This window comes from Nannospalax galili, unplaced genomic scaffold (genome assembly GCF_000622305.1).
Source record: "Nannospalax galili isolate Female #2095 unplaced genomic scaffold, S.galili_v1.0 scaffold46, whole genome shotgun sequence".
In the NCBI taxonomy this organism is placed as follows: Eukaryota; Metazoa; Chordata; class Mammalia; order Rodentia; family Spalacidae; genus Nannospalax; species Nannospalax galili.
In genome coordinates this window covers 3,680,096-3,692,142 of record NW_008355790.1, presented here as the reverse complement: position 1 = coordinate 3,692,142, position 12,047 = coordinate 3,680,096, and the positions used below count along the sequence as shown (strand labels likewise).

Genomic DNA, 12,047 nt, shown 5'->3' with positions numbered 1-12,047 from the left:
GTGCCATTGTTTGATATTTTCCTGGTATATCTGGCATATTTTAATTTTCAAAAATATCTCCTGACGGGATTTGGTTGAATAAAAGCTGGATGTGGACAATAACCTATGGTTCTCACATAATGGGAGTTTTAAAAATGACTGTTTTGGGGGTGGAAAGATGACTCAGCCATTCATAGCTTCCTCCTCCTCCAGTGGACCTGAGTTAGAGTCCTAGAATGCATGACAGGTGGTTCATCTGGTTTCCTTGAGCACTTGCACTCAAGTGCACATGCCCAGACACAGATACCCACAAACAAAATTTTTTTTAACTTAAAAAAAATATGGGGGGGCTGGAGAGACGGTTCAGTGGTTAAGAACACTGGTTGTTCTTGCAGAAGACCTGAGTTTGAATCCCAGCACCCACATGGCACCTAACAACTGTTTGTAACTCCAGTTCCAGGGGATCTGACAGCCTCTTCTGTCCTCCATGGGTATTGCACGACATGGATGCACTTACCTACATACAGGCAATACATGCATACATATAAATAAAAATAATAAATAAAATGTTTTTAAAAAATTTATGGAGAATTTCAAGCTGGGCATGGTGGCACATGCCTTTAATCTCAGCACTTGGGAGGCAGAGTCAGGTGGATCTCTATGAGTTCAAGGCCAGCCTGGTCTACATAGTGAGTTCCAGGACAGCTGGGGCTACAGGGAGATCCTGTCTCAAAAAGACCAAAAAAAAAAAAAAAATTTATGGAGAATTTCATACATGCATATAATGTGTTTTGATCAAATCCACATCCACCTCCCTCCCCTCCAACTCTTCCCATCACTTTTTTTTCTAACAACTTCATGTATTCTTTCTTTGGGGGGTTGCTTTTTGCTACTCTTAACATTCTGCCCTCTGAAGAGATAACCCTAAAATCTTTTATGGATTAGATAAGAGCTCCCAAATACTTTTGACATTTTTGGCCTTTGGAAAAGAGTATGTTGCTAACAACTCTTGCCTTTACTTCTCTCCTTCACATCTCCTAGGCATCAGTTAAGGATTTTCTTTTCCCCCTACAGATAAGAATTATGCAATTTGGGAGTCTTTTAGATAGCCCCACAGAGGGGTACCCTAATTGCCTCACCCTGCATCCCTGTTCAGCATGGAAGAAGCCAGAGCAGTCTACATCCTGATTCCCTATCAGCAATCTGTATAACCTCTTCAGAGGATGGTGTGATAAGAATAGGAGGTAAGAATTGGCTAGGCAGTTAGGGAAGAAAGACCCAAAAGATAAGTAGCCAGTTTCTTGGCTACAAGACATACGATTTTTGAAAAGAGAAAAGAGAATGTTTTCTTTTTGTATTTTCCTATGGATATCAAGCCCTTCCAGTTTGTTACTGTGGAGGAAACAGGATGTCTCAGTATCTTTTCTGGTGACATCAAGCCCTCTTCCAGGCAGCAATCTGGCTCTTTCACACGGCTTGTGTTTTCTCCAAAATCCAGTCCACATACTTGACCACATTGGTATAGATGCCTGGCCGCTCCTTCTGACCACAGCCTTCACCCCAGCTTGTGATGCCCACCAAATGCCAGACCTCATTGTGTTTGCAGGATAGGGGGCCCCCAGAATCTCCCTGTGAAGGTGGGAGAAAAGAAAATTTGCACAGATCACTTCAGATGCTTCCTCTATTAAATAAATACTGTTCACAGTCATTTTCTCTAAAATTCTGTCCTGACCCCTTCACAAACACCTAAGAATTTGACTAACTTCCTTCATCAAGCTTGTCTATTTTGGATTTTAATTTAAATAAAATAAATTTACTATGTTTCTGCTCAACAACAGAACTCCTTTTAAAAACATATTTTATATTCCAATTTAAATATAATGAATTGGGACTGAGCCCCAGTGGCTTAATGGATAAGGCACTGGCCTCCTAAATATAATGAATTGGGGGCTGGAGAGATGGCTCAGAGGTTAAGAGCACTTACTGCTCTCACAGAGGACCTGGGTTTAGTTCCTAGTACATGGTAGTTAACAATCAGCCATAACTCCAGTTCCAGGGGATCTGACACCCTCTTTTGGCCTCTGTGGGCATTGCACACATGGGTGTACTTACATACATGCAGGCAAAACACACACATAAAGTAAAAATAGATACAGCAATTAAATATAATGAACTGGTTGAAAATACTGTTACCTTACATGCATCCTTCCCTCCTTCTTTATATCCTGCACAGATCATCTTGCTGGTGATTTTATGTCCTCTGTATCTTGTCTGACATTCTTCATTTGAAACCAAGGGGATCCTGGCTTTCTGGAGAGTATTTTGTATTTTGTCTGAAAAAAATCATTTTAGTCTTTTAATGCAATAATATGCATGTATATAAATACACTTAAATATCTAAATTTTGCCTGAATAAAAATATAGAAAAATATTAAGGTCAACTTATAGACCTTTTATAATTGCAGAGTATAAAGAAGACATTATTTCACTAATATATGCATCATTTTACTAATGTTAATTAAGTTTAAAATTAATTATGACAGTAAGTAGAATTACTTTCTCAGACAATATAATTGGATAACAAACTAGGGTTTTACACAAATGCTAGGTCATCAACTGAAGCTCTTCCGTTAAAATGATTTTAGAGAGGTTTAATCAGAGAGATACATTGGTCTCTCTTAGATGAATTTTTTTTCTTTCCATTTTATTAGGCTCCCTGCAACTGAGTAATGTCACCTTACTGGCATTTTGGCCATATGACTAGATAGAAAACAAAAGTTATGCTTAAACTCTGCTCTTCAATTTCTGGATGCAGCATGTGTAGAAGCATGACCTTTTACCTCTTACTTTTCTGTACCCCCATCCAGTCACCCAGCATTCAGTGTAGAGTACATTTCTATCTCCTTTGGAAGGCAGGCATATTGGTCGTTGAGAATCTAAATTTTAGAAGTCATAGTTTAGTTGTCAGTAGCCACTACGGTTTGGGTCAGTCTCCCCAAAGGCCCATGTGTTGAAGACTTAGTCTCCATCTTATAGCACACTGGGAGATGGCAAAACCCTTAGGAGGTGGGGGAGGGGGGCTATGGAAGGAAGTCATGATATTGAAGATGTATCCTTGAAGGGGATTTTAAGACCCCAGCCCCTTCCTTTTTCTCCTTGCTTCCAGTTGCCATGAGGTTAAATACTTTGCTCCACCGAAAATTCCTTGTTCCAGATCCAGATGCAATGGAGCTCCCCAGCCATACACAGCAGCCTCTGAAACCATGAGCCAAATTTAGCTTTCTCCTCTTACAAGGTGATTAGGTCAGGTATTTTGTCACAGCGATGAAAGCTGACAAACACAGAAGCAAAGTCTGTCTACCCTCTGCCCTAGAGGAGTCTCATTTTACTTGATGCTATGTGTGATTTCTCTATTCTAATATTCCTTTGTCTTTTTCTCATGCATTTTCATCTCTCATATTCAGTGTTATATGTTGATCCCAGGTTGAAGGGAAAGATCAGGCATGCCTCTACCTATAAACTCTCATTCTAAGTTTATTATTTCATAGGATTAGCTCAATCATTCTCATCTTCTTTGGTCCTTAAAACAAAATGCTAATCTAAATGACCCTTAATATTTCAGTATTTTATAAAATTATGCCATTCTATGCACCAGAAGCCTGAAGAAAAGTCTTTTCATCTATACCCTGGCAATATGATCCAGGATTCAGGCATGAGTGTCAGCTGTAACAGAGATAAAGGTTAGCTTCCCAGACTCTACCTGTCTTGCTGTCCCCTGGAGAGACAAGGGGTCAGGCCATCAACTTTTTATGTACTCACCTTTATAGATAAAGTTCCACTCAGAATTCTACATACCTGTGTAATTCATAGTTGATTCCAGTTTCAACAGAGCAATGTCATACCCACTCTCTGCCATTTTATATTCCTCATGAATTATTATTTCTTGAACCCCGAAGAAAGTAGTATCTTCATTTATTTCTGATTGATTTATGACACCACTATAGACATGCAGAATTTTAGGTGACTCTACTCTAAGGAGTGTAATAAAGTAAAAAAATTATACCACTAGTCTATTATAATTCCCAAACACTTTGTATTTCATAACTGTTTAGCTGGCCATTAATATTTTCTGACAAAGTTAAGCCTTTAGGTGGAAGGAAGTAATTTTATCCTAAAGAAAATTTAGTAACATCTCTCCTACAAAGAAAGTGCTGGATTTGCATTTATTTTATATTAAACATGTACACAAGGAAATTCATGAAGAGTCTTGGGTTTGAGCCTCAACCTTGTCATGGACAGGGGCATTCACATGGACTTTTGGTGTTTCTCATGTAAACATGTAAAGAGGACTGTTGACCTCAATGTAGCCTTTACAGGAAGATTGCACAACCCTTCTGCCCACTGGTCATAAACCACTACTCTTGCTGATGACGTTATCAGATCTTTGTTAGCCCCTGTTTTGAAACTATAGCCCTGGAACATGCCACCCTCAAGCCATAAAGCTGCAAACAGGTCTTTCCCGTCTTAACAGGCCCTAGGCCCTTTACAAACACCAACCCACGTAACTCAGTCCTCAAATACTTAAACACCCCTACTGCTTGAATCAGTGTGGTTGTTGTGCTGAATCTTCCTGTCAGTTTCCACCCTCATTTGATCAATAATAAAGGTCAATTTGGATTGTTGAGGTTGGTTGCTTTCTTTTTCTACCTGTGCCTCTTTCCACTCCTGTGACTAACAGCTTTGAATTGTAAGTACGTGCATACTGACAAGAAAACTAAACAAACGCAAAAACTTCTTCCCAGAAACAACTGAAGGAGCACTAAATGTAGAGGAGAGGAATTTTGCTCAACTAAAATTCTCTGTAATGTACACATTCCTAAGCTGGAATGTTTATGTTTGGCCAATGTTGAAAGTGACCTAAGTAAGGAATCCATTATGCATTTGGCAGTGCATAATAAATTCTTTCTGTATTTGGAGGGAGAGAGAGAGAGAGAGAGAGAGAGAGAGAGAGAGAGAGAGAGAAACATGACTCAAAGAGAAGGGAACTAAGTGTTGAGTTCTGGGTCCAACACACATTCCGTTCTCACAGAAAGCCCTCGGAATGTGTTTACATTTAAATGAGAACGTGGAATATGTGCAACTGACCAAGTTCCTGACCCCTTCTGATGCTGCTAGATGATGAGAGGTTAGTTTTTCTTTATGATCATCTTTTCTCACAAAGACAAAATTATCTTCATAGAGTGATTTATTTACTATCATGGTAGTCATTAATTTCACTCATACATGATGATGGTGAACTAACAAGAACAGTAGTGTACTGACCCATGCAAACAGTGAGCAGCAGTTAGTATCCACTGGTTTCCAATGATGGAGCCTCCACACAGGTGTCTCTGGGTGGGTGAGGTGGTGTGCAGAGATACCTGCCATGGCCACTCACCATGAACAGATGCAGTTCCTCCAACAATTCTGGACTTGATTTTAGTTGTGCACTCTACAACAGAGGGATTGCAATGAGTATCTTCCTAACTCTTCACTATTCATCAGTAATTATGTTACTTGAGACATTTCTAGGAAACCCTTTCATCTACAAGCAAAGAAGTATCAAGAAGGTAGAGTTTAGGGAGTGAGAAAATAAAAAGAAACTAGGCACCATGAGTGCTCAGGGGCCCACAGCCCACTTGTTAAAACTTAACAAAAACCAGAACCAGCCTTATCAAAAGGCTGCAGGACAGGCAGGCGTCAGTCAAGCTTCACAGATTAAGCCATAAACAAGTTTTACAGACAGAACTCCTGACCACCCTGGGGGCCCGATACCAGGAAATCTTTAGAAAACGTCTGTGCTTCTGAGGTCACCTCCCATTTAGCAATCCTATTTCCCCTCAGCCCCGGACCTTACCCCATACCCCTGCATACCTTTGAAATTACTGGTAAAATTACTATGTGTGTTTGAAATTAACCAATAACCGCGTTTCTGCTTCTGTACCCTGCTTCTGCCTTATAAAAACCCCCTGAACTCAACCTGGGGCGCGCAAGTCCTCCGAGGAGACTTTGTGCCCACAGGTACCTGTGTCCTGAATAAACCTCTTGCTGTTGCAACCCAAAGGCTGACTTGTCCTCAGTGGTCTCGCTCTTACACCACGACACTCCCAGAACTCCTGGGACCTGGCCGGTGCCCACCCCTTGCCCCCCCAGTCAGGTCCAGATTACCAGACTACCTTGTCTCCAGAGGTGGTGGATGAGTGGCCAAAACAAATGGAAGGTGGCTTCCCTACCCAGAGGTCTGGCTAAATCTGGAAGAGAGGTAGAGTAAGGAATTAAGGGGAGGGAGAAGGGTTGAAGAGTGGGAGCCAAGGAGAGGATGCAGGTAAGGAGAGTTGTCACACACACACACACAGAGAGAGAGAGAGAGAGAGAGAGAGAGAGAGAGAGAGAGAGAGAGAGAGAGAGAGAGAGAGAGAGAGAAACATGACTCAAAGAGAAGGGAACTAAGTGTTGAGTTCTGGGTCCAACACACATTCCGTTCTCACAGAAAGCCCTCGGAATGTGTTTACATGTAAATGAGAACGTGGAATATGTGCAACTGACCAAGTTCCTGACCCCTTCTGATGCTGCTAGATGATGAGAGGTTAGTTTTTCTTTATGATCATCTTTTCTCACAAAGACAAAATTATCTTCATAGAGTGATTTATTTACTATCATGGTAGTCATTAATTTCACTCATACATGATGATGGTGAACTAACAAGAACAGTAGTGTACTGACCCATGCAAACAGTGAGCAGCAGTTAGTATCCACTGGTTTCCAATGATGGAGCCTCCACACAGGTGTCTCTGGGTGGGTGAGGTGGTGTGCAGAGATACCTGCCATGGCCACTCACCATGAACAGATGCAGTTCCTCCAACAATTCTGGACTTGATTTTAGTTGTGCACTCTACAACAGAGGGATTGCAATGAGTATCTTCCTAACTCTTCACTATTCATCAGTAATTATGTTACTTGAGACATTTCTAGGAAACCCTTTCATCTACAAGCAAAGAAGTATCAAGAAGGTAGAGTTTAGGGAGGAAAATGAGTGAACAGTAACTAAGACACATTAGAAGTCACTCAGTAAAGACCTTAGGTAAAAGTTGTAGGTCTTGATGTTCATTCTGTTTTGTTTCTCAGTTTAAACAAAATACTGAAAATATAGTGCTCAAGATTATAGATGATGTTGGGAAATATTCCTTTTAGTGGCAATGCTGCCGTCTTCAACAAGTTAAACTATGTTATAGATCAGCAACCATATAGAGCACAGTGAACATCCCAGGTAGATATCCCTCTCATCTTAGGGTATTATTTTTCTAATGTAATACAGTAAAACCTAGTTGCCTGGTTCATAAATCCAGAGGATGCACTAAAAATACATACAATTTAATTTTCCTTCACATTTTCTGCTGTAGCTGCCAATCTATAACTGATGGAATTCAGTTACTTTCACAGTCCAAAGTCTATAAATTCAACAGAGATGAAGATACAGAAGGAGGAAGGGGTGAAAGATGAAAGCTTCTACTTATCAAGGTGTAAGTCCTAGTTCCCAATTTTTAACCATGCCCACATCACTTAAGAAAATTAGCTAATGTCCTCTCTACTGCTAAGAATTAGAATTAAGACACTTGTTTTGAGTGTTCCTTTTTGTTTTAGCTAAATTTTTCATGAGCAAAACAGCAAATATATGAAATATAATCTGATTAGTTTTCCAAAGAGGCTTAAGTCATCCAGAGTCTCATGAAACCTCTCAATTCTCTGATGGTGTAGTTTTTGGTTAGGATGTTACTACTGGTGTCATGGAATATACTTGCTACAAAATGGGTTCTCAGAAGTTAAGGACTGAATTATCTTCTTAGCATAACAAATAATCCTACACAACACTTCTAAAGAGACCATAAAGCATATTATCACCCCACTGTATTCATTAAATACATCACAATTTGTAGGGTACTGTGACATTGGACATTAAGCAAAAATAGTCTTAAAATACATACTGATATTAGTCAGTATACAGTGAACCCATACTAGGTTTTATGATAACATAAGGAGAAATAGTTATGGCATATTCTTTTTTGTTGAGATTCTGTCTCATGGAACAATTCTATTTGCCTACAAACTAACTGTTGCTACTGTGTTAATTATCCACTAGGTGGAAATACTGCTGAGTTGATTTCATTATAAATTTTGTTATTACAGACTTTACATAGTATAGACAATCTTTTTATTTCCAGAGTCATTTTAACAAATTACTAAGGTTTTCTATAAATACTGCCAATATTCATTAGTCTGAAGAATCTTTGAAGGGAGTCTGAATGAAAGATGTCCCTGAAAAGGAGCCAAATCAGGACTTCATGAATAACTTCAGAATGTGTGATAATTATTTATGTTTCACTAAAACATCTAGTAGGAAGGAAATGAATACCTGATTAACTCAGGCAGTGTACTCCTATAGAAAGGCAGGGAGGCTTTACACCAGAAAGTCAAGCTTACTATATGATAGTAGACTCTGTGGTTTCCTACCCAAAGGTTGAGTCTAGTACACAGCAGGGAGCTTTCTTATACACACTTGTTACACCCTTATTTCTTTTCTTCTTTATATGGAAATGTATGTTGCATATGTTCTAACTGGGCACTCTAGCCTACAGGGTTGCCAGGGGTCAGATGTGCAAAGATGTATTGAGACACATGAAGACATTAATTTATGCCCTGCTCCCTGCCTTTGCCTGGGAAGTGGCGGTTGGCTGGGTCATCTTGACATGAGTCATGCTTGTGGCTTTCGCACTGTGGCTTAGCACTCCAGTGGTGGCCTGGGGTGCTCTGAGGGGCAGGTCCCCATAGGCCTTACCACAAAGGCACTGATTGGTGTTTCAATAACTGAGGATAGCAAAAAATGATCATTGGTATTGCTATAAGGAATTAGACTTGCCCTCGGGAGGCACAGGCAGGTAGATCTCTGTGAGATAGAGGCCCACCTGGTCCACATAGTGACTGCCAGGTGGGCTGGGACCAGAGAGACACTGTCAAAAAACAAACAACAAGCCAGAGCAGTCACAAACCAGAGCGGTCTGCATCCCAATTCCCTATTAGCAATTTGGGTAACCTCTTCAGAGGATGGTGTGATAGAATAGGAGGTAAGAATTTGCTAGGCAGTTAGGGTAGAAAGACCCCAAAGAAAAGTAACCAGTTTCTTGGCTAAAAGTCACAATGCCTTGGGCCTCTTAACAACCTACTCCATTCCAAAGGCCAAAAATGTCGAAAATGTTTGGGAGCTTTTATCGAATCCTTAAAAGATTTTAGGGTTATTGCTTCAGAAGGGGGAATGTTAGAGTAGCCAAAAGCCCCATTAAATTTTTTCTTTAAAAATTAAAGAAGAAAGAGTACATGAAGTTATCAGAAAAAAAAGTGATGGGGAGGTATGGGAGGAGTTGGAGGGGAGGGAGTGGGCATAGATTTGATCCAAACACCTTATACGCATGTATGAAATTCTCAATAAATTATTTATTTAAAAAATTTAAAAAACAGCAAAAAAGTAAAACAAACAAAAAGAATTAGACTGTAGCATTGGTTGGCTCTGTATCTCATGAAGAAACGCCTCTTTAAATGCCTCAAATTAGAATACATATTGAGATCATCTAGTCAATGTGGAGTTCAAGAATCAGTTTATACATTTAACACATAGCTAGCTTGGGCAAAAGAAGTAAAAACAATGGGAAATTGTTAACTTAGTTTAACAATTTTTGTTGTTGTCTTTGAGACAGGACCTTGCTATATATTCCAACCTGGCCTTGAACTTCTGATCCTCCCACCTCATCCTCCCGAGCGATGGAATTACAGGTGTGTGTAGGCATCCCCAGCTCCCTCTGTGACTCCTGTTGACTCACTTAGCCTTGATACATGCAGCATCAAACAGTTCCTTCAGCTGTGTTCTTGTGTCCTCACCATTATCCATTTTGCACAGCCTCAGCGTGTATCCAGAGATGCCTCCTCTCCCATGAAGTATTCTAGTGGGAGATCCATTTGAAGAAAGTTTTAAGTAACATTTGCCCCTACAGTTGAAAACAAAACAGTGTAAACATAATGGGCACTACAAAGAGACGGGATAGATGGATCTGCTTAACTCTGGTCTTACTTTCTTTCATTGCAAGAATCCTGAGATGGGGAATAGGTAAAAAACTGGCAGCGAATGGTATTGGTGCACATTTTCTGGCAGGCTTCATGATCTTTCACATCAATAATGTCCAATTCTTCTCCCAAGAAATCAGTGTCACGGTAAAATGAAGAATGACAGAACACTAGACAACAATTTACATGCCAGGTTTGAAATTTGGAAGCTTAACATTCATCAGTCTCATTGCAACAGCTGATCTCAAAGAGAAGAAAGCACAGTCACTGTTTACCTGGGACGCTGTGCCTGCAGTGTTGGAGGCTGAAGCCAGAGAAGGCATTGCTCTTTTTAATGCGTGTAGTTGGTAATCCACTTTCAGATGTTTTAAGGAGACAAAGATTTCTAACAGACAAAAGGAAATGAATAAGTAAGTCACGTAAAACATATCAAAGAGAACATTTATAACAGTGTACATGGAAAGTAGAGTCAGTTCATACCGGCATTTAGGAATAGTGAAAATATTCTTATTTTGAAAGCACCCCTCGTAAATCGAGTCATACTCCATGACCCATAGGTTGAAAACAACTTTTCAAAACTAAGTCTATAAATGCTTTTAGAACTTTCCCTATTGTCAGTGTCCCTAGCATCTTCCTACTTTATGTTGTTCAACACTTTTGGCTGATAGAGTAATTTTTGCTACTTAGAAGTCTCCTATCCTGATTGTGCAAATTTATAAGTGGATTATGAAATCCATTGTTGGCTCCACACCCTGCCAGCATCTTCTAGAAGGAAGTAACTTTTCCTAAGGAATGCAAATCACAGTATTGAGTCCTGTCCTGCAGATCATTTCCTGTCTATGTAATCCAGCACAGCCGCCACCAGCCACCTGAATAGGGCTAGTATAGTCAAGGAAATGAGCTTTTATGCTATCAATTAACATTAATTTAAATTTCAATAGTCAAATCTTGCCTTGTAGAGGCACCCTCCCACACTCTTTTCAAGTAAAATGTGTTACTCTTTTTATAGGTAAAAAGTGGTAATTTAATAAAAAGCAGTAAATAAGACAAAAAGGGAAGTGATTATCATAAGACAACAAATTATGATGGCATTTTTGTCACTTCTGAATTTCATCATTGATGGTCTTATTATGGAAAAATTCTTCAAACAGCTAAGAGATCCAGCATTCATCCAGGACAGAGTTGTGAGAAAGTCTTTTTATTCTTTCTCATGCACAAGGCCCCAGAATTAGCAACAAAGCCTTCACGATTTTCTGGGCCTCAAACAGAAGTACAGTGATTAAATAGGCATTTTTACACCACCATTTCATGGCTGGCACCTGGGCTCTATGTTTCTTTTCATGATAGGCCATGTTATTTTAGGAAAACTCCTTCCTGAGTTCACTCAATCATTATAGCCTACAAAATAGATATCCCAGACATGAGTCAGGACATCTGCCGCCTTTTAATATATAGTGAGGGCCAGATGAATTGGGCTAGGAATCAATGAGTCAATCATTGGAGTATACAAAAACAGATATCACCAGAAGTTTATATACCTATCACGTATGATCTGTACTTTTCTTGGACTAACTGGACCAGGTGTTTTATTAAGTCATTTGGTGAACTTTCCATTTTCTTAGTTTTACACCTTTATGAACCATTAGTCATAGTGAGTGGAAAGCATCAAAGAGCTTCAAGATATTAGAGACTAATTTTAAAACATCTCAGGGTAGTGAAAAAAATCACAGTTCAATAAAACATTACTGAGTAGTAGTGCATTCCAGGGTTGCATTTCAAGGTACCTACTGTAGGACCCTGAGACCCTCTTCATTCACCCACTACCCCCAATCCCTCCAGACCCCCACTAATTGCTCTTTTAGCTTCTGTAAAATGCTTGGCTGCTGCTTTAGACATGCCTAGACATGCCCTGGCATGCC

General features: G+C 39.8%; 1 protein-coding gene across 4 annotated transcripts in view; it reads right to left on the bottom strand.

The window, feature by feature from the left end:
• Positions 1 to 1,318: 1,318 nt before the first annotated feature.
• Positions 1,319 to 12,047, bottom strand: part of F11 (coagulation factor XI) — a 31,492-nt gene continuing 20,763 nt past the window's right edge. For 3 of the 4 annotated variants that reach the window (XM_008853605.2, XM_029556399.1, XM_029556400.1), the window contains 8 exons: positions 10,404 to 10,513; positions 10,136 to 10,298; positions 9,946 to 10,052; positions 6,742 to 6,910; positions 3,835 to 4,010; positions 2,820 to 2,915; positions 2,173 to 2,312; positions 1,319 to 1,608 (listed from right to left, as the gene is read on the bottom strand). In XM_008853605.2, the coding sequence (XP_008851827.1) occupies positions 1,447 to 1,608; positions 2,173 to 2,312; positions 2,820 to 2,915; positions 3,835 to 4,010; positions 6,742 to 6,910; positions 9,946 to 10,052; positions 10,136 to 10,298; positions 10,404 to 10,513 (1,123 nt within the window). In that variant the 3' untranslated portion in view covers positions 1,319 to 1,446. The remainder of the gene's footprint in view (positions 1,609 to 2,172; positions 2,313 to 2,819; positions 2,916 to 3,834; positions 4,011 to 6,741; positions 6,911 to 9,945; positions 10,053 to 10,135; positions 10,299 to 10,403; positions 10,514 to 12,047) is intronic. The other variant, XM_029556398.1, reaches the window with a different exon arrangement.